Here is a 22498-nt window from a genome sequence, read left to right as displayed (position 1 = left end):
GATCTCTCAATGAAAACATCCTCCCCTCTGTCATGAACCTTGGAGTGACCTTCAGTAGCACTTTTAAATTCGACAAGCAGGTCAGCACCGCAGTCAAAACCAAGTCGTATTTATCTTTTAAAGATCTAGAAAGGATTATTAATGCCTTTGTAACCTCAAGACTGGGCTATTGCAACGCTCTGTATGTGGGTATGGACCAGGCCTCAATTAGACGCCTGCAGCTAGTGCAGAAAGCAGCTGCACGTCTTCTGACTGGCCACAAATAGCGTGACCACATCACCCCAATTCTGGCCTCATTTCATTCTGGCTTCCAATTGGGTTTCCGAGTTGATTTTAAACTCCTTTTATTTGTTTTTAAAGCCCTAAATGGGCTGGCTCCAGCCTATATAGCCTAATTCCTCCATCGCTACACCCCAGCCAGAGCCTTAAGGTCGGCTGACCAGCTGCTGCTGGTAGTGCCCAAGACCAGGCTCAAAACCCGAGGGCACCGAGCCTAGGGCCGAGCTGGCCCTAGGCTCTGGAACACTCTGCCCCTCCATGTGGGGTCGGCCCAGGCCCTAGGGGTTTTTAAATCGACACTTAAAACTCACTTCTTCTCTTTGGCCTTCTAGTCAGAGCGGAGTATGACACCTGACTCCCTGTGTTTTTGCTTTTTATATTTCTGTTGTCAATTATTGTCTTTTATTGTGATTGTAGTAATGTGTTTTTATTACATTTACAGCACTTTGGCTCAACCAAAAATCGCTTTTAAGTGTGCAATATAAATAAAACTGTATTTGATTTGATTCACCCACACATATTGACCCACAATCTGCGTTTCTTTAACAGGCCTGACATAGAGGGATATGAGGAATGTCTAAAATGCATGATCTGTTTGGTATTTCGAGCAAAACGCATCATAGACATGATATATATATATGTATATATACATATATATATATATTTATATATCTGAGACCCATAATATATGCCTAAAAATAGCATAATAGGAGACCTTTAAGTAACTGTTAAGTTATTTTAAGTTCTTTGTGAGTTTGAGGCAAACATTATTAAGAAAAGTAAAAAAAAAAGTCCAATATGAAGGAGGCCAGGGTGGATGGATGGGTCAAACTACTTTTTTCTTACATATTTAAGCTACAGTTAAGGGAGTTAATTTACATCAGTAAATTCAATATAGTTAGGTAACTGTAACTTACATCACATGGGTAGCTAACAAACACACTTATTAATGGGGGACTGTGGCTGCGAGGGAGTGCGGTCGTCTTTCAACCAGAAGGTTATGGGTTTGATCCCAGCCCGTGCAGTCAACATGTCGATGTACTTGGACAAGATACTTAATCCTGAGTTGCTCCAAGGGTGTGTATAATGTTAGCTTCCCGAGAGCAAATGGTAGTGCTCTGTATGAATGAGAATGGATTAATGACTCCTAGTGCGCTATGTAAAGCGCTTTGAGGGGTCGTACAGCCCTGATAAAGTACTATATAATTTACCATTTAATCCAAAAAGACAACTTTCAAAAGTGGCTTTGTAACAAGATGTTTTTTTTACAATTCGCAACCTTGTTGCAACCTAATCCGTTGGCAAATATGTTTCACTCGAACTGTCTGGCATTAGTCTCAAAGCCCTGCTCTGCATGGCTGTTCTTGGATTGATTTGATGTAGACACAAGAATACATTGAGATTTAATCAATTATAGCATGCAGGGGAAAAAAGCTGTAACTTAACAGAGTGTCTTTGTGTGTTGTCCTCAGGTGAGCTGCCTCTGTCTCTGGCAGCCTGCACCAACCAGCCCGACGTAGTGGACTTCCTCATGAAGAGCGAGTACCAACGCGCAAGTGCTGAGCTAACTGACTCTCATGGAAACACTGTGCTGCACGCCCTGGTGGTGGTGGCTGATAACTCTGCCGATAACACAGAGTTTGTTACCAAAATGTATGACCGCATCCTCAAGACCAATGCCGAACTTCACCCCAAGTCGAAGCTGGAGGACATCGAGAACAACAATGGGCTGACGCCTCTCAAAATGGCTGCCAAGACTGGCAAGATTGGGGTAAACATTTCCTCAGTGTCACTGTAGACATAGCAGCATAGCTAGCTGAGGCCCAGGGACAAGACTCCTAGCTTCCCCCAACAACCCAAGGAGTAAAGTTTGGCGGGCCCTGGGATGACTGGGTTCCCTAGACCAAAAGCCAATGATTACCAATGTTTTCATTTAATTTTGGATTATATCAGATAATAAGCTCTGTGGCAAATTGAGGTTTAGAATACTCACAAGTTTTCTTCACAAACTCTTTTATGATTTATGAAGCACTAGAAATAAAAAGCTAATGTTGGGGGATAAACAAATGAATTTAATATCACCACCATCATGTGCACCATATTTACTTACATGTTTAATGTCGAAGAACCTGTTAACTACACACTTTATCTAAGGAATTTTACCAAATAATAAAACGACCTTGACTTCAAATCAAGGGAACTCAAAGTGCAAAAATGCTAACACATTTCAGTTGTTTAAGGATGTATTGATGATGCACATTGAAGTCTTCTTTCTTGCAGGCTAGGTTAGAGTTTTATTAAGAGTCACAATTTCAGTCTCCATATTGTACGACCTAGATAATTGTGATTGAACATTCTCAGAAATAAATTGGCTCTGACTTTACTCTAATTTGTCTGCAGATTTTTTCACACATCCTAAAACGTGAATTCCAAGAGAACAAAGCCAAACATCTGTCCCGTAAGTTCACAGAGTGGGTTTACGGGCCCGTCCAGAGCTCCTTGTACGACCTGGCCTCGGTGGACTCGTACCAGGAGAACTCAGTCTTGGATATTCTTGTGTACGGCAGTGACATTCCTGTGAGTCCCAGCATTATAAGCCCAGTCTGTCAGTTGTTGTTCAGTACTCAAACATGTGACTCCTTTCAGAACCGCCACGAGATGCTCCAGATGGAGCCTCTGAGCCATCTGCTGGACGAGAAGTGGAAGAAGTTTGCTGGTCGAATGTTTTTCCTCAACCTCCTGGTCTACATCCTGTACCTGATCAATTTCACCCTTGTGGCCTACAACAAGAAATTTGGGCTGGTAAGCTGACTGCTACACATGGTTTGACTGGTCTTTGTAGCCGATCTGAACTGAGGTTTCTGCTCTGCCCCACAGCCGCCGTTTACCCTCGAACACACCACTCTGGGTTACCTGTACGTTTCAGGCCAGCTAGTGACAGCGCTGGCAAACTGCTATTTCTTTGTCATAGGGGTAAGTAGGTGACTATGTGCTTTTAATTAAAATCACATCACAGTCTTCAATCTTTTCATAAAAAATCATACCTAAATCCCTAGGTCATGGACATGTATAGGAAACGGCCGAAGCTGCAGACGTTGCTGATTGACGGATATTATGAGATTCTTTTGTAAGTAATGCTTAAAACGTTGGATGTTTTGCCACAGTACTGACTCAAATCAAACTAAAAAAACCTTGAATACACGCAGATTATCTCTATTTCTAACTTAGTGAGTCAGTGATTCTGGAGAAAGATTGTTGATATTTGAACACCTCCCTCCAGATTTAACATACTTGCCTTTATAATGTACATCCATTGCTTTAGTCCCGTCCTGTGCACAATTATGAACCCCCATTGCTGATAACATGACACAAAACCTTTCTATTAAGGTCTGTTTTTGCGTACGTCTGAAAAGTATATTTTTGGCTTTGACAATTGCATAAAATGTCTTATGCTAATGAAGCACTTGTTGTTCACGAGGGGCCACTGACGGACAGTCTAGATGAGTAAGGAGACAACACAATAAACAAAACAAAAACTGTCAATAAAAGAGGTTTTTCAAACATTGTAAACCACCCCAAACTTGGAATGTCCTTGATTATAAATGTTCTTAACTTAATGACAAAACGGGGTTGTATTGGACAGCACTGGACTGTTAATGTATTTTAATTGTTACATTTGAAAACCACAATGCTTTGCAGGATCACAGTGGTTTCTCTTGACAGTTTTTTTCAGGGCTTCCTGTTCCTGTTCACAGCCGGGCTGTATTGGTCGGGGATGGAGCAGTACCTCAGCGTAATGGTGGTGTGTCTCGCTCTCAGCTGGGTCAACATCCTCTATTTCTCCAGGGGCGACAGACACATGGGCATCTACAGCATCATGATACAGAAGGTAGTTCACACAGGACGCTCAGTACCACGGTGACCATCACAGTGAACCCTCCTTAAATCACTTTGCCCATTTTTCTTTTTGTAGATGATCCTCTGTGATATCATGCGCTTCCTCCTTGTCTACATTGTCTTCCTCTTTGGATTTTCAGCAGGTATTCCCCAAAATGCTTTTCGATCTGAAAATAAAACTAATTTTACTCATTTATTTTTTATTGATTTGAAAAGTAGAAGGAGATAAATTACTTTCCTAAACAAATAAATATTTTGAGATAATAACATTTTCTTTAACGGCAATGTCTATAACGAATTATAAACTTATTTATAATAGTTTGTAATCTGCTTTTGAGACTTTAAGTGTAGCATTAACTACTCGTACATATTCACAATGCTTTATAACAATAATCATTACAAATTATAAAGTATTTTATAACAACTTACATGGTAAAGTATCAATAAATACCAGTTACTTATTTGGTTGTTTTGAGTGTCATAGTATGTTATAATGCCCATAGTTGTATTAAAACATTATCTTTTTATAAGGCATTTAAATCACTTTTATAGGGTATTCAAATAGAACAGGTGATAATAGACGATACATTATTTAATTACATTTTTCCTTAAAGAAAACAATGACCACTTACTGAGTTATACCCAGCTTGTAATTTGTTATCCCTGCATAAACCTCAGGAATGTAATGAATTCACTTAAAGAACCCATTGACCACTTGAGTAATGTATAATTACACTACAATGCATTAAAACATCGATTATCAGTATTTTAAGATATTATAATACACTTGAATTTTGCAAAAAATGTGACTATCATTAAGTATTATTATCCTTTTTCCAAAATGTGAGTTAAGGGCCTATAACTGTACATATAAATTACTATAAGCACATTATTACACATCTAAAGCATATTTATAATGCAGTATAGACATTGGGCGTCATAGAAAGTGCTATCTAAGCTTGCATAGCTATTGTCACTATTCGATAATGGGAGGATGTGCTATTTGTAATCTGTTTCCCCTGTCCTATCACAGCGGTGGTCAGTCTGCTCATAGAGCCTGCGGGAAACACCACTGTGGTTGAGACGCCGGGAAAGGGGCGTTTGTATATTACAGTTGCTCCTGAGGATTGTGTAAAGCCCTCCTACAGGAGCATCACCTTCACCATCCTGCAGCTCTTCAAGTTCACAATCGGCATGGGGGACATGGAATTCATCCAGGACCACAAGAGCAGTGAGGTCTTCTATGTGCTCCTTATCGGGTACATCATACTCACCTACATCCTGTTGCTCAACATGCTCATCGCCCTCATGAACTGCACCGTGGAGAAGACCACCAAGGAGAGCACCAGCATCTGGAAGCTACAGGTGAGGCGTGCAGGAGTGAGGCTGATGAAGTGTCTGTTCCAAGCAGCTAGGGTTTGATTAAGTGATTTCACTGTTTTTTTAGAGGGCCATCACCATCCTGGACATGGAGAAAAGGCTGTCTAGCTGTCTGAGGAAGAGGTTTCGCTGTGGGGTGGAGAAGAACCTCAGGACTACTCTTGGAGACGACCGTCGCCGGTGTTTCAGGTTGGTTAATCTCGGTTCAGCGACAGTACAATCTGTTACTGATATCAAGAGGCTCCATCAAAAGCTGCATCTGAATCTTGGATGAAATTACACACACAGACTTCCATAATTAATGTCCTTGCCCCATCACATTTGGTAATATGCACAACTAAAATACAGGTATAGCTAGCTGATATCTGGGCCCCGACTTCTTTGCCAATTCTTCTGATTAGCATTTTTCACAAGTAGCCAGGTAACAAGATAGCTTTAAGCTAATAAAAAAATAAATACATCAGTAGAAAGCTGTTGGGTCCCCAGAATGCATTTCAGCCCAATGCATTCTGCCCCTTCTGCTCTCCACTCTGACTGTTGACCCGCATTCAACCAAAGCCTGTTGAAAACGATTGGTCATTACAACTCCGATTTCAAACACAAACCAGAATTCTTCCAAAATATTGTTTAATAGAAATGATGCATTATGCAGATATTTTTTATAGAGATCACTTGAGTCTAAATGGAAATATCTGAATCGTTTGATGTATTACCGCATTTGGTTTGGGTATTAATCTTCCCCTCAGGATGAATTGTGATAACAGAATCATAAACTTTTCATCCAGCACTGCTAAAAATGAAAATATTTTGCCCAAATACTTTGGTTTATATCCTAATATCTACTAAACTAATGTAATTCTCTTCACTGCATGCTAACATGCTAAGCTAAGATGGAGAACACATACAACTGCTAAAACTCTGGAAGTTATCATTGTCCTTGTTATCAGGCTAACACGCTAAATGCTAACATTCAAACAAAAGAGGTACTAGTTGGTTTCTGGGTCTGTGGGCAAAATATAGTGAAGCGAACCTATGAAACTGTCAACAGGAAACAGGCTCAGTGCACAGGGCTCCTAAGCACAGTAAGCCAGGGCTGAAGAAAGAGATGCTGGCTTGGTTTCTCAATGTTGTATACATTCCCAGTAGTTAAAAGTGACAAGCAGATTTGATCGGCTATACTATATGTCTACTGATCAGTAGTGGTCCCCTACTGTGTCCAGTTGTGCTGAATTAGACACTAGATCTGCAGATGTATGCATAAGGTGAGTCTTAGAGGTTTGTATAGGCAGGTTTCAAGTTGACATGAAGGATACTTTGAGAGGTTTAAGATAGAAGTTTTCAGACATGTTTTGCTATAACGGTCAGCTGTTCGACTTTGTTTTGAGACTATTATATTACAAAGTCAAACCTCAAATGTTTACATTCAGGAGGTTCTCTATACCACAACTGTTCTGCATCCTCAAGCGGATCCTTTAAACAGTGATAGAACACAAGGTGTAGCAAGCTATGATAATAAAGAAGATACAAAAGCTGTAGGCTGGAAGATTCAACAAAAGATGCAGCTATGTGAGCACCATCGATTGATGCGCAGCACACTGGGCCCTTCACTAATTTGCCTTCTTTGACAGCTGATTGATGCATCGCACAGCATACAGTAATTGGAGCACGTGTCCTCTTGTCGCCTCAGAGTGGAGGAAGTCAACTGGAACAAATGGAACAGCAACCTGGGCAAAATCAATGAGGATCCGGGGTGCTGGGATCGCGCCCAGCAGCCTGCAGCGCACACCCCGCCCAACAGAGGTGCAGAAACATGAACGCAGTAAATGTTTTTTTTTTAAATATTTCTCTGTGACAGGAAAGTCATGTATGAACATATCCTTCTTTATCCACAGGGAGGAGCTGGAGAGGCTTTTTCACAGAGGGCAGTCGGCAGCAGGCATATCAGTCCTCAGAGATGAATCTTCTGAACCCCCCATCGGTCTAAAGACACACCAGAGAGCTTCACACTGGCTGCCCGGACATCAAGGCATTTACATTTAAAGACAGCAAAGAAATGTAACTGTCAAATGTGTGAATTGCCTCTCTGACTGACTGATACTCCCCTGTCAGCCTGATATTAAATGTAGCCTTGGAGGCATTATTTCACTGAGATCGAGATATTGTAGATAGGCTATGTGTTCACCTGACTGACAAATTATCAAAGATGCCTAATTGCCAAATCATACATTTGCAGTACATTTAATCCAAAGGCTTCTGCACGCGCTGTTTCCACCACCACCTGAGCAGGATGCACATCCTCTCAGCACAAAGGCCAGAACCTGCCTGTGACACAGCTCCCAATCCTTCATGGAGTAATACTGATTACGGAAGGTGCTGATCTGTGTGTGTGTGTGTGTGTGTGTGTGTGCCCTGCAGTGTGCCCTTTATACAAGTCCCATTTTCATCACAGCTAGACAAGCTAAATCTACTGCAGCCAGATAGTCCTGTGGATTTCACAGCGTGCCTAGTCTACTCTACTTCCTGTTTCTATTTGGCAGAGGCAGGCTCGGGTAAAATGGCATGAAAGCAGAGCAATTGGTGCAACAGTTGTCATCTTTGGCACTAGCGGCCTCAGTTACAAATGAAAGGTGGTTTAGGCGGCCTTTTCAGTTGGCACACATCTGTAAGAAACCTATATGAGACGACTAAGAAACCATAACCTGTCCAAATTGTTTTAAACTGCGTTTGTTTCGAGCTAAAGTAAGCATACAACTTGAAGAAAAATGCATTATAATGTATGAGTTGTGTGAGAGTTTGTAAATGAATGTTTTTAGTTAGTTTTGCAGTTGTTTCGGACCCCCATTTACTTACATTAGTCAACACACTCCTCTGTTACTTCTCCGTTATTTCTTCATACACTGAAGGAGGCACAGGGTAATAAATATAAATATGATCATTTGTGGGGGAAATATTCCTTTTTTGCAATTAGCTCACGAAGAATGAAGGGAGAATGAGAAGAAATGCACAACCGTGTTCAGTGTGAGTGTTGCAGATGATCCAAACCAAATTTCAGACTCATTTCAAAGCATAAATTAGAACTTTATTTTATTATTACAATATTACAAAAAGAGTAGCACAACTCTCACTCTCTTGCCTCTCATCTGTCTTACAGAATGACACAAAAGAAAGGCTTGTGGACCTTCTTCCATTTCACAGCAATAGTACAAGAAACAAAAGAAGAAAATTAAATTTAAATAACAAGCAAATCAAGTATTATAAATAGTCACAACTGCAAACGGAAGCTTGGAAACTTGGAAAAAAATGGTTACAGCTCAGTAACTACACATTGCTAAAATATATCATTACAAAATATTACTCCTTTTCTTGCTCTCCATAATAAAGAATCTCTAAAGGAATTTCTCTGTCGAGTCAACAAAACTTCAATCAAATAAAAAGACCAGAAAGAAAGAAACCAATAAATTGCTGTTTCTGTGTATCCTTAGCATCTTCTTTCTCCTTATTATTTGGGGTTTTTCATTAAAACCATGCTCATTTTCAAGGGAAGTCCAAGGACCAAACACTTAAGGCTTTTTAAGGGCTGTTAGGGAGTTAGGTGAACAAAACATGGGCGTCATTGTGTTTATGCACACACACTCTTACACACTCACCCTTAACTCATCAGCAGGCGACATTCACACACAATCGTTAAACTTTAGAGTTACAGTAGTCTAGTAGGTAAGCCAGTGTACAATAAAATAAACAATGCATTTGCTGTTTCACTTTAAACTTAAAAGTCCTTTTTGTTTTCCTCCAAGTGATCTTGCAAGTGATCAATTTGATCTCATTTCGAGCAGACTTCACATCAGAATCAGTAGCAACCACACATAACTTAAATCACTCAAGTTCCCACTTTCAGGATCAAAACTCTGACGAGGCTCGTTTCTAAACAACATTAGTAACACTTGTATTCATTCTACTCCAGAGTTTTGTCCTCGTAACCAACCAACCTACCAACCTTCAATAACTGCAAAACTAATAATCTCAACATTCAAGTAATACATTTTTCATGGTTACAAAAAGGAAACAAACACATAAATGGCACATCTTCATAACATTGTGTCCTTGTTAACATGACTTTGGCCATTTTAAGGTTAGTCTTTCATTACTTTTTTCTGCACTTAACATTTCACAATCTCGTTGCCAAACCTTCCTGGCATTGACAAAAAGTTTTTAGTTTTGAAACACCTGAATTCATTGCAGCATTTTCAGCAGGACAGAGCAATGCCTATTCAACGCATCTGCTCCCAGCTGGAGCTTGACTATGTACAAACAACCTGATTACATGCTTCCTTAACTGACAGAGAGGAATAGATCTTCAATAGTCCTACTATACAAATAAATAATTACAGTTAAAAGCAAAATAAAACAATGTGGACATGTGCATGAGCTTTTATTCGTGTGTGGTGGTGTTGCACTGATTATTACTCTCTTCTGCCCTCAAATGATTGCGTTTAATCTTTAAATTCTGATGAGATCGGAGCGTTAACACCAAATCAAAAGGTAGTGAAACTAGTCTGAGCCAAAAAATTCCTGACATAACCCTGTTCAAAAAAACATCCATTATTAGACGTCCCAGGGATCCATCTGTTTCTTCTTTTCTTACATGCATAAGAAAACATAACTGAAAGGTCTGAAATAGAAATAACGCAGGGTTTGTTTAGACCCAGGCACACAGATAGTAAAATAGAGGAAGGAGGGAATGACACACACAGTATACACATGAAAAAGTTCCCTAAAGTGCCAGGTAAAAGCACTCATTAACAAAAATAAAAGTAGCAATTGATCACTTGCAAGATCTATAAAAGAAAACGGGGAAAAAACCTGTATTAATTTACCCTCTTTAAGCGGTTTAAGTTATCAATGTATTAATGTGTTTCCTTTCTTAAGACTTAACAAAGGGGGTTTGATAACTGTAGTGTAGATAAGGCCATAGCTTATCTGTACCCTGGGTGCTGGATGAGAGCGGTTCTGCCGTCCCCGACCTCTGGACCTGCCCTGCTCAGAGGAGGCCTGTGCATCTTGCCCATCAGCCCTAGATTCTGATCGCGGAAGTAGGGCGACTGGAAGTCCCCACCCAAGTAATCTGCTGTTTGCATCAGATTACACTGAGCGGAGGAAGAGGAGGAGCTCGTTCCTAGCATGTAATGGGGAGCCCCAGGGGGCCCACAGTCTAGCGTGGTGCAGCCCCCAGGGCCCGCACCGTGGAATGGCATGGCTATGTCCTGAGACCCGGAGCTGTCACTGTTGGGTGTAGGTAGGATGCTGCTGTTCCAAACGTGGGACTGGAAGTAGTGGCCGTTAGTGTAGTGGGCCATGTGACCGGGCATTCCGTTGTTATTGACGGGTGGAGAGGGCGTTGGCCTCTCTATGGGAGGTTTCAGAGTGTAAGGCTGGCCCACACACACCTCTCCTGGGTAGCCCATGCCCTTAAAATGGAGGGCGGGGTCCCTGGAAGGCTGCTTGCAGAGGTGGCTTCCACCGTTCTGCATGTGGGGAATGTGAGCCAACTGGTGCTGATTCCAAGAGAGCATCTTCTGCTGCAGCTGCGCGTTGTGTTGGAGCTGCTGCTGACTCTGTTGTTGATGCAGATGCTGCAGGTGGTGGTGCTGCTGCTGCTGCTGCTGCTGCTGCTGCTGCTGCTGCTGCTGGAGATCATTGTGGTTGGAAGGCAAGTGGTTCATAACAGCCATGCTGTGTTGGGGGTGGGCTCCCATTGGCCCTGTGGCTTTCTCTTGAGGACAGATAATGCAGTTATGTTGGGGAAAACCAGGGGTGGCGGGGTTGCTGTGCATGGACACCCTGGAGCAGGCGCTAATGAGCAGGTTGCGATTGATGGGGCTGGGGTTGGCGATCTGACCCTCGCACATGGAGGTGACCCCCACGCCCTGGGCCCGAGCTTGGCAGAACTGGTTGATCTGATGAACGATGTGGCTCAGATCGGCCTGGTGGCCCTGGTGCAGCCCGGCGGTCATGGAGAGTGGAATGGTTGAGGTAGAGACGGTAACATTAGGCGGTGCGTTGCCATCTGGCAGCTGTCTGCCTCCATGCAGGCCGGGGGCCGGCTGCTGCTGGAGGTGCTGCTGCTGCTGAAGCATGACGCCAGGGGGCCCCTGTGGGTGGCCGAGGGCCGGGTGTTGAGACAGAGTTTGGAGTCTGGGTGGGCCCTGAGGGTGCTGGGCCATGGGGGGAGGGTGTCTGAGGCTCTGGTTGTGACCCTGCTGCGGAGGGATGGGCATCTGTAGAGTCTGAGGTGGGTCCTGTTGAAGGGGTAAGCTCTGCTGGAGTCGGGTGAGGTTCGGTAGAGCCGGGTGGTGGTTTAAAGTGCTGGTCGAAGCCACTTGGTAGGGTCCGGTGTGGGGGTTCATGACGACTTCAGTGTGCAAGCGAGTCCTGCTGCCGTCAAAATCTTTGAGGATGCCTTTGACCGTGGGCCCCTTGATGACGGCAAGGAGGCCGGCCTTGGCCTGAGAGGAGGTGTAGGGGCTGTAGCGCTGGCCCGACGTGTCCAGCCCGTTGACTGTACGCCGCACGTGGTTCCGCTGGGGGACCTTCACGCTGTTGGGGAAGATCTTGATGGTGAGGGGGTTGTTGGCAACCTTCTTAGCAAATGCATCCAATTCTGCAGGGGTTGGAAACGGAGCCGATCGCATCCTTTGTGTGGTGTCCCCTGGGGTGAGGACAGAATGGGTCAGAGGGGAAGACAGAGACAGAATAGGGAGGAAAAAAAAGAGAGAGAAAAGCACAATGAGAAAGACAACTTAATCTAGGTGGATATGGCACAAAAGAGCACAGCAGCTGTAATCTGAGCAGCCCAGAGGAACCTGATTTAGACAGCGCTCTTATATTCCATACCTCACTGTTATTCTACCAAAGACCATCACATCTCCCGAGGACAAAGAGATATTTCCAATCTCATTCTCAGCTGAATTATTGTGGCCGACACATAGCCAGTCTAAAATCCAATTTTGTGGTGGCGTCTGTGACTCTGAGGTCAGGAGCTTTTAGTGGCCTTAATTGACGCAGCATCCGGGGCGAACAATAAGTGTGCGTCTGAGGTTGGGGTGGGGGTCTACGCTGCTTGCTACTGAATCACAAACTAAACAAAGAATGAGTGAAGGCAGTGATGGTCCCCCGTGGATGCTGCAGGGAGAGGGGAAGAGAACAAGATTGACGCAAAGAGCAGAGCTCCATGACAGCAGACAAGTAATCAGACACAGCAGCAGCGTCTCTGATCTGCAGGAACACCTCCCAGGCCTCCGCTCGTAGACATTTGTTACACCTGCTAAGCACCATGGCTAAATTTAACAATGCCAATGTGACACTGTGAACACGGTTATGTGTTTGTGCATGTGTTAGTTTCATATATGGGCCCATTTGAAAATGTGCGACAGGATCATGCAGGTGTGGCTGATCGTGTCGGCGTCGGTGTCTAACGGGCGTGATTGCAATTTCCGATCTGCTCACTTACACTTTCTTCACTCAACACAATAAAAGTCAGTGATAACAGTTTCAGAGAATGACAGGCTCTCACTGTCCCCATCACCTCAGCAGTACCAGTCTGACCTACTTACACCACAGCTCTCAGACTGATGGACACAAGTGGAGCTGATCTGTGAGAAGGATCTGACTGGTTACTGAGCTACTTTCATTATTTATGAGCAGGGGACTTCAGTTTAAAAAAGATGTCACCATTACAGCATGCAGACTGCTTCTCTCTGTTGTCGAGTGAGCTGTAATTTGAAATGTCTGAATTGCTGGCAGAGCTCTGTGGTTTCATGCGGCGGTGCCCGTTACGCTCAGTCTCACAGCAGGCAGGCTGGAGTCGAGGGATGAGGCATGGAGCTGAACTGCGAGCTCTGACACGGCTGCACCACGAGTTTGTGCCAAGCGGCTAATTAATTGCTGCTTTATTTGTGAACAGGAAACAATGGGCGGCGATGTGCGGGGGCCGGGATGGGGCGGCACACAGGGGGCCGCTGTGACCGATTGCTCAGCCTGCTGATGGCGGCCTCATTAATGCAGGGGTCTGGGCCAAGGAGCTGGAGCTCGACACCCGCCATCACCGCGGCCTAATGTCTGCCACTGAATAAATGCCACGGTAAGCAAAGGCAGATAAATGAACACAGGCTCACAGACATGCTGAGGATGGACTTCAGCTGTCAAACACAGGTAGTGATTAATGGCCTTTTTGGAAATGATGGGTTGTACAGTAACATAGAAGCAGACTGAATAAATACAAAGGCACACAGTATTATACATAATTTATTTTATGCATACAAAATGTACCTATTTCTATGGAGGACAAAAGCTGCAACAAAAAAAAGACCTGTTAAATAAATGAATATGCCTTACAATATATAATGTGACAAATTGCTCTGTTTTTATTCGCTTCGTTATTCATTTACAATTTGCCTTATATTTTCTATATATTTATTTGCATGTTCTTTATTTAAAAAAACCATCTTACATTTTGTATAGCGTTGTATGCATTTCTTTATTAAATTATGTATATTCTTTCTCTTTGTATTACACTTAACATTTCTTAGTCATTGCTATGCAAATGAGAGGGGCTTTGATTAAAAGTCTATCATTGGATCCATCTATTGGTTGATCAGCATCAGAGTGCATAGATCCACAAAGCTAGGTTCATACCTATGCTTCCTTATTTAAATATTTTTGATACATTTAGGCATATTCATTTATTTTGGCAGCTTCTGTCCTCCATAGTTTGCTATCAGTATCCAGAGTATATCTAGAGCCTGAGAGATTCTGTCACAGCCTCCTCTGCAACTGTTGTCAAAACCTCATGTCTATGTAGCTTAAGACAGGGTTGTAAGTAGGTGGGAAGAGAGTACCATCAGCTGTTGCAATGAATTAAACATATTTGTTCACTTCATGGGGATAAGACTGCTTTGGATGAAAACCAGGATTGTGGAACACAGGAACTAAAAATGTAACATCATATTTCAGGAAACCGCTCTGTGTTCCGAGATGAGAAGTCAAGTTGGATAAAAAGGTATTTACAGCAAGGAAAGGTGAAGGTAGAAGAAAACAGTCTCACTCAAAGAGCTTCAACAGAGACATCAACGTTTGGTTTCTAATCTACTGTGTGCTAGACTGTAACTTAAGTCTAATGCTGTACCAAATATCCTTTTTTTCATAATGTGCTGTCATTTGTTATTGTGTTATGTAATTTAGGTACTGTTAAATGCCAGAGTGCCTCAATTTTTTTTTGCAGCAAGAGGAAGAGCAAGCTATTTTTTGACTACTTTGAAAATGCGTTTTTTTCTCAACATTTTATTTTTAGACTCTTGGACATTGAGTTAATGGAAATGTTTAAATGACACAAGTCAAAATTACCCTAACACCGATTAAATCTAATGAAACAAAGTGTACAATACTAACAATATAAGTGTAACCTTATCTTTATGTGCAAACCGTGCACAAGCTTCAAGGCTTTGAACTATTCAACAGTGAACATTCTTCATAACGAAATGAAATGATTTTATATAATACCTAAATGAATGTGTATATCTTTATATATGGTAGTAAAGAGAATTAATAATATTGAATACATAGCCTTCGCTTTATTTTAGATTGAGAAATATAGCAAGAACATCTCCAGTGAGCCTGTAACTGTGTACAGAGTTATTTCTTTGCCTCTGGCACTTGTGTAATGAGTTTTATACTTAAGTTGTAAGACTCAGGCAAGTAGCAAAGAAAGCAATGTCAATGTCTGGAAACTGACCAATCCATTAAATTGGAAAAGGGATTACACATTGTTAACAAAGCTTAGGCAGGCATTTTGAGATACAAAAAAAAGCAAATCAGAATGAAGGCTTGAACAGAACGGCTATAAAATGTGTAGTGAAATCAGTGAATTGCTGTTTAGACTTTTCCCAAACAGTGGATAAAATCGACCTCTTGCTGTTAACAACTGTCTCAGGGTTCTGGCAGCTGTTGATTATGTGTTCTTGTAAGCAAATGTAGCTTATTAGTATTTCAACCTTAACCTGAAACCTGGATTAGAGGAGCAGCTTAATGTACCGAGGGAGGGTTAATGAGGATGTGAGTGAAGTTTGTAGGCGGCTGCTGGTGGCTGCGAGCATATCATCTCTCAGATCTCCAACTAAGCACGTTCCCGAGGAGGGAAACAGGGGACAGAGGCCAGTCTGGCCCTGCGTTAATTACCCCGCTGCTAGCTAGCTAGTTGGAACACAAGTGCACAGTCAGCAGGCACTAATTAGGGATTCTTTTATTCAAACTACTGTTTTTATTGAACAAGGTTTAAGCAGCAGGGGGCATGGGCTCATGCTGCTGCAAATTGCAATTTTCACACAAGAGCAGGAAATTAGGTCTGAAGCTTCGGCATCAAATTAGATATGTGAATATCCCACATGAGGCCACCTCCAAACATTTTTTAAAGACGTTTGAGTAGAGCCTCCCATGCTGATAGATCAAAACCACAAGACCTTTTGAAAAATGAAGAATATTATAGGGAGGGAGAGGAAGAAAAGACGGTTGCTTTTGATCTCAGTAAGGATGAGTTTTGAAGTGGCCCAGCTGTACTCACTGTTTGTTCTGCCTGTAAGCAGAACTGAAAACCAAGGGCCACTTTGTGGTACTTGAATCATCTTGCCTGGAGAATGAGCCGTTTTCTTTGTGACCCACTGTCTCTTTGCAAAGCTAATCTACTCCTCGGACAGCCTTAACATTTCACAGCCATCGTCTGTTAACAGTTGATCCCTGATGATAAATAGAGCAGCTGCTCTGGCCTCGCCTCTGACGGCAACCTGCAAGCTCGTAACTTTAAATGACTCTGCAAAGATCCACCTGGGGAGAGGAGGCAGGCATGGATCATTTGGAATCAGAGGGAAGGGGAGGTGTAAAGGGCAGAATGTAAAATAAAACACTGCATTAGAGTGTTGCTGCAAGGATTGTGCTCAAGGTTAGATAGACGGGAACACAAATTAGAGTTAATTATGTAAACTCTCCATCCATGCCTTTTCTTTCCGTGGAAGTCTGTCAGAGTATTGAATAAAGATTTCAAGTGACAACTAGTCCATGAATTTCATCTAAAAGCAGCCAAGCACACCTCTCATGGAGTTAAGCTGTCAAATTATCCTCCATGCTGGGTTAACTATGGAGCTCAGCAGAGACACGGAGTCCTGCAGACAGCCAGGAGGGAGATAGCAGAGTGCTATTCCAGGGTTGAGGCCTAGTTTCGGTTGTGTGTGTGGCGGCTTAAAGGCATCTCAAAAACATAAAAAACGTCACAAACTGTGAAAATCCAGAAGGGGGTCTACGGGGGATGGATAGTTGGCAGCAAGAGACATAACATGAGTGTCAAGAATCCTTTTTGTTCACTGTGACTAAGACTCAGTCTAAAATGAAAAACAGTTCCACAGCTTTTGATGTAACACCGCGTCTGTTAATGATACTTTGAAGAGCGGATGAAAAGGGAAAGCATTACAAGAGAATGACGAGGAGGCGAGTAAAATAGATTGAAATTACACTTCCAGGACTGAACGCTCTGTCATCAAAATGGATTACAGCGTTGGGGAGAAAAACAAATTGAACTCCAGTTGCGCCTCTTGCTCTCATGTGTCGTGCTCTCATGTGTCTTGGCGTGTCACATAAAGGGAGAGCGGAGGAACTGTGTATCTGATGGCTGCACTATGTCACAAGTCTGCCTGAGTGAGGCAACAGACGCTGGCACTTAGCAGACTCCCTCACACTTGCTGATCTCCTGGGGGCTGGCTGATTACTGTGATTCTGAAATTACAGTCTTGATGAGCTGGAGCATTTTACAGAGAAAAAAGTGCTGCAAGAAATGGGTCAAGTTGGAGCTGAGTTTGCACTCGGAGATAAACAGGCAGGAAGAGAAGGTGACATTTTTCTGATGGAATGAAAAACTGGATGGGCTATATTCAATGTCTGGGAAGAGATTGATCTTTTTGGTTTATATGTAAAAAGCTCAGTGTATGAGAGTAATCACAGTATTCGGTGCAATCATCGAGACCACACATGCTCATTGTGTCTTTGTTTGAGGGTTTCTTTGTCTGTTTGTCATCAGTATTACAGAAAAACGACTAACATGATTTGAATGTAACTTTGTGGAATGGTGTATCGTTGTCCAAGAAAGAACCAATTAACAAAATTATTTTTCCCTTAAAGAAACTAGCAACAAAGTTTGGATTGGCTAAAGAAATGATAATAACACTTTTAAAACAGTGACAAGGAACAACTATACAACACTAATTGTTACCATGTATACTCATCAGTTTTGACATACTATAATCTCCTCCAGTCCAGTTAGTAGCTTCCACTCAAACTGTCAAGAGTCCAATTTGATTCCCAAGTTGTGAAATTCAAGCACATTGAATTAACTGGGCCAGCTCTGACTAGTCTGCCATTAAAACCGGGGCAGCAGATTGCTTCTTAAATTCACTCTCATTACAAGATCATCAGGGCAAAAGCACTCAGCCGCAATCTGTCTGCCAGTCTGACAGTGACTGACTCTTCCTGATAGTGAAAAGTACCCGAGATGGTGGAATCTAACACATGACTGTGGCGATAGTGTGGCACACAGACGGGAAGGAAGTCTTGTGGCAGACAGATCTTCGGGGGCGATGAGGGAGGGAGAGGGCAATGAGGGAGGGAGAGGGCCATGAGGGAGGGAGAGGGTCATGAGGGAGGGAGAGGGCCAAATCATCGGCAAATTAATGGCCCAGTTCACCAGTTCATCTTAAATGTCTCTTGACGACAGATCCATGGTCCTGGAGCCCAAACAATTTCATTTTATCTTTATGGTTCTAACACCAGAGAACCAGGCCAGGGTTGGCATGGCCATCTGACGTAGGGCGGGTAGAGGGATGGTAACAGCTTGGTATTTTTGTGTGGGATGCTGGTGCTAGTTAGCCGTGTGTGTGTGTGTGTGTGTGTGTGTGTGTGTGTGTGTGTGTGTGTGTGTGTGTGTGTGTGTGTGTGTGTGTGTGAGAGAGATGGAGATACTTACATTTCTGATGTCCAGTGTTCATCTGCGTGTGGGGGAGAAGCTGGAGGGGGAGTTCACCTGGCCTTGGCAGACAGGCCAGCATTTCACAGAGACACTAATGCAACATGGGACACACACTTCTCCTCACACTGCGGAGAGAGAAAAAAGAGAGAGAGAGCGAGGTCAGCAGTCAGACATAACTGCAAGGCAGCACATGATCCAGAGGCTGGGTCCAGACTAATAGAACTCTGTGGCTGACCCCCCGAGGCTCAGGGCTGAGGGAGATGTGGTTACCTTTCAATTAGAAAGCGATTCACACCTGGAGCATCAGGTAAGGTGACATTTGATGCCAATAACAACTTCAATTAAACATCAAACAGCTGAAGTAAAACGGGCAGACTGGGCCTGAGGCGGCGCAGCTTTAAATTGACTCGGTTCCTTCCCCCTGCTCGCCTGCATGTTACAGCTAGTTGGACCCTGCTACCTGCGCTTTACCTTTTCCGCCTCCAACAGACCGTGGCAGAGGGAATGAATGACTCCTGTACACTTGAAAAGAACACACTCGAGAGGCCTGGGCGCTGACAAGTTAGTGAGTCCCGGATCGATATTGAAGTCCTCTAGACCTCAAAGAGGCCTTTTTTTCAGGGGAAGTTAAACAATGGAGCTGGCTCACAATGTGGTGAAAGGAGATGAATAAACAGGGTTGCAACTCCAATAAATGCCTGCCACTTTTGCGCTATAACCTGATGTAATAGATAGGGAGAAAAACGTTAGCCACGCTCCACTTGGCTTACTGCTGTATTCAAAACACCACAGATGCTTTGCTTAATCAGCACCGAAGAACAGTGAGGGAGCAAATTAAGTCTACAGAGTCCGCGCCCTCCCTCTTTTTTTGCTGCGTGGCATCAGAGGAGGGCGGCAAAGTGTGCACAGACTAACAGCGTCTATGAGAGAGGCAATTACCCACAAAACAACCTTGGCGTGCCTGTCTGCCGCAGGGTGATGGCTTAAAAGTGTCTTCCCCCCTGCAGGGAGAAGAGACAAGAGCAGGAAAGAGTGACAAAGTGAGAGAGAAAGGTGGAAAGAGAGAAGGACGGGTGGCGGGGCTGGGGTGTTGTGGGGGCTGAACTTGCTTTAAAAAGCAGGAGCTCAAAAAGGTCAGGATGACAGCTCATTTAAATCCTCCCAGCGAGAGGATAAAAAAAAAACAAGCCTTAATGAAGCTGCCAGTTCTACACAGATACCTGTGAGCGTTGCACCTTGGGGTGCAGCAAGGGCAGGGTGGCAGGGGGGAGGAAGGGAGAAAAGGGTAGAATGGTGGGTGGCAGCGCTCTATTCTTTGAGACAGATCTGAAGATTTAGGGTGTTTTTTGTGCAGTTGATGCTGCGTCACCTTTTTCTGTTTCCCAGCCTCCCACCACTCTCATCCTCCCCCCCTTTCCACTGCTTTTTGATTTACAGCCTGGACCGCCATATGGCAGCAATCCCTGCCCTCGATTCAGCGTGTCACCATGCATTAACTTTAATTGGCCTGATATGTTATTCTTTTCCCTCGGCCTTGGAAAGGATTTTAGGTACATAGCGCCCTGATGTCAGCAGGCAAGATTTCCAGCGCTCTCATTTATCAAGGTGCCAAGATTTCACACAAGGATAACAGCAATCTCTTTGACAACAGGCAGGGCAGGGGTGCAGAGAAACTAAATATCAAAAGGTGGCAAGAGACTGAAATGATGTCGGGGAAAAAAACCCACAGAGCCTTATACTTGTCGCTGCATTTTGTTATAGAATCAGCGCACTACAGGCAAAGAAAACTGCCAACAGACCATCAGTCCGCTCCGTTTATATACATGGCTATATACAGTCTATGGTCCGCTCCCTTCCTGCCTCCCCCACAGCGCCCCTGAATGTCAGAAAGCTGTGCAGTGGGAAGCGCAGCGGCAAAGGTCAGCCTATGGTAATGCCCCAGCTGACAATCTGCTTTACAGAGCCGAGCAGGAAGAGATGAAACCCAACGGAACAGAAAGCCTGACGTCGACTGACTCGCCTGTCAGCACCGCTGCCACATCGACTTGAAATATACATCACACACCAAACAGAGGCTCTTTTTTACAAAAAAAGCCCGCCCCCACAGAGGCATGTACCAACACACAGACCATTTGTATCAGGAGCAGGATGACTACACCTGATAGAGTGTTGAATCCATACAGGGACGGAGCTCGCTGGAGGCTGAGTCCTAACAGCGACCATGCCAGGGGTTTAGCCTGGTCTGGACTGGGGTTTCTCTGTCCCTCCAGCCATGCACACATCCAGGCCAATAGGTGTCTCACCCAATGGCTTAGTAGCCTTTGTGACACACAGACACAGCCCCTCCTGTCCGCAGTGGAAACACAGTAGCGTCTGTGGAGGCCAGCTGCAGTGTGTGCAGCCAGGATCGGCCTGGTGGAGTTTAGCCAGGCGTCTCACACTATCAGCCCCATGCAGACAGACACCACAGGGTTCTCAGAGTATTATGGGGGGCCCCTGTGACTCGGGAAGTCTCCATCAGCTACTTATAGAACCGTAATAAAAGTGTGCCAATAACTGTGTCGCTCTCTTTATAGACAAATAAAGGCGGGCAGACAAAGCAGGACTTGAGTAAGTGATGCGCATGGCTTGTGTCGTGTGTCAAACTGCTCCCATAAAAGCTGACCTATATTTTCTTTTCATTCCTCTGTAGGGAAGGAGAAAAAGAAAGCCATCTGAAGTTTAAAAAAAATTGCAAAGAGGCCATTTAGGAGATTAGACGGCGGACTTCATTTATAGTTGAATCTTTTGATCAATATCCTCCTCATCAACTACAATCTGCTTTCAAATGTGGAAATGCATTAGGGTAATAGCATAGGAAATCATCTATTTAAATATCTACTGGCAGTATGAGGCAATGCGAGGATGTGCTCCAGAAATAAGCTCATTAGAAGGATATGCACAGAGTTCAACAATATTAGAGGAGAAAAACAATAAAGGGGAAAAAACAAGGTGAAAAGTATGTTTGGTTGCTGGTTGAATATTAACAGCTTTTCTATACCAATTAAAAGCAAAGGCAATTAGGAGAACCAAGTCACCATGTTGTACATTGCTTGTGCTAACGGCTGAAGCAGAGGAGAGTGGAGGAGAAAGCAGGCTGCTGTTATTCTAATTGCATGTTTACCCCCAGGTTATGGGTCTGAAATAGAGCCAGGAAAAAAATGTTGCAGTAAAAATGCAATGCAACTTCACTGTGTTGATTCTCTCAGGGACAGAAAGAGTGAAATTACTTTTCTTTGCAAGCAGAGTCTCTGAATAGAAGGCAAAGAAAGAAAAGAAGCAGGAAATAGAGAATGGCTTTTTACCCTTGAGTACCAAGTCAGAGTGTTCCGTCAAAGAAAGGGGAAAAAGCCTTGGCTCTGGAGCATGTTAGGAAGAAATGACACATTGGTATTGCCTACATTAGCCCATCAGGCTTTACAAACAACAGTAGAAAAGGATTTCTGTTGCAAGCAGAGGACCATGGGCATGTTAGGCTACGACAGGCTGGTTCACGGCCTCACACAATGGATCTTGATGACTGCAGCACATCCCGAGGCAGTTGGAACGGGCCGTTTGCTTTTTCAGTCAGCAGAGACCCCTCATCAACCCGGACTGTTAACTCACACCAAAAGAGAAAGGGCAAAAGAGTGGGAGTCGGTCATGATAGTGAGAGGAGGGCAACAAGAGAAGCCAAGAGAAGACAACAAACCCAATCTCAACTCGCACAAACATTGAGAGTCTGTAAAATAGTGGTTTCCCAGTTGCTAGACACGAGGTGTCAGGCATAAAACTGTCAAACAGGGAATCTGCTGCAGTAGTGTGGGAGAGAGGGTGACAGCTACTCGAGAATACTCTTCTATA

The 22498-nt window shown here is 43.6% G+C and overlaps 2 protein-coding genes across 7 annotated transcripts in view; one reads left to right on the top strand and one right to left on the bottom strand.

Moving 5' to 3' along the window:
* The window catches only part of trpv1 (transient receptor potential cation channel, subfamily V, member 1), a 12648-nt gene extending 5046 nt beyond the window's left edge, over positions 1–7602 (top strand). For all 4 annotated transcript variants that reach the window (XM_010792623.1, XM_010792621.1, XM_010792620.1 and 1 more), the window contains exons 6-16: positions 1752–2050; positions 2680–2856; positions 2926–3081; positions 3157–3252; positions 3336–3406; positions 4003–4168; positions 4253–4319; positions 5210–5541; positions 5624–5745; positions 7244–7356; positions 7449–7602. In XM_010792623.1, the coding sequence (XP_010790925.1) occupies positions 1752–2050; positions 2680–2856; positions 2926–3081; positions 3157–3252; positions 3336–3406; positions 4003–4168; positions 4253–4319; positions 5210–5541; positions 5624–5745; positions 7244–7356; positions 7449–7540 (1691 nt within the window). In that variant the 3' untranslated portion in view covers positions 7541–7602. The remainder of the gene's footprint in view (positions 1–1751; positions 2051–2679; positions 2857–2925; positions 3082–3156; positions 3253–3335; positions 3407–4002; positions 4169–4252; positions 4320–5209; positions 5542–5623; positions 5746–7243; positions 7357–7448) is intronic.
* A 1011-nt stretch (positions 7603–8613) lies between these two features.
* fam222ba (family with sequence similarity 222 member Ba) overlaps positions 8614–22498 on the bottom strand; it is a 30572-nt gene continuing 16687 nt past the window's right edge. For 2 of the 3 annotated variants that reach the window (XM_010792615.1, XM_010792616.1), the window contains exons 2-3: positions 18614–18741; positions 8614–12262 (exon numbers count right to left, since the gene is read on the bottom strand). In XM_010792615.1, coding sequence (XP_010790917.1) covers positions 10530–12262; positions 18614–18695 — 1815 coding nt within the window. In that variant the 5' untranslated portion in view covers positions 18696–18741 and the 3' untranslated portion in view covers positions 8614–10529. Of the gene's footprint in view, positions 12263–18613; positions 18742–20774; positions 20854–22498 lie in introns of those variants that run through there. The other variant, XM_010792617.1, reaches the window with a different exon arrangement.

This window comes from Notothenia coriiceps, unplaced genomic scaffold (genome assembly GCF_000735185.1).
Source record: "Notothenia coriiceps isolate Sejong01 unplaced genomic scaffold, NC01 NC01_scaffold00036513, whole genome shotgun sequence".
NCBI classification, from domain to species: Eukaryota; Metazoa; Chordata; class Actinopteri; order Perciformes; family Nototheniidae; genus Notothenia; species Notothenia coriiceps.
This window is presented reverse-complemented; position numbering and strand designations above follow the sequence as displayed.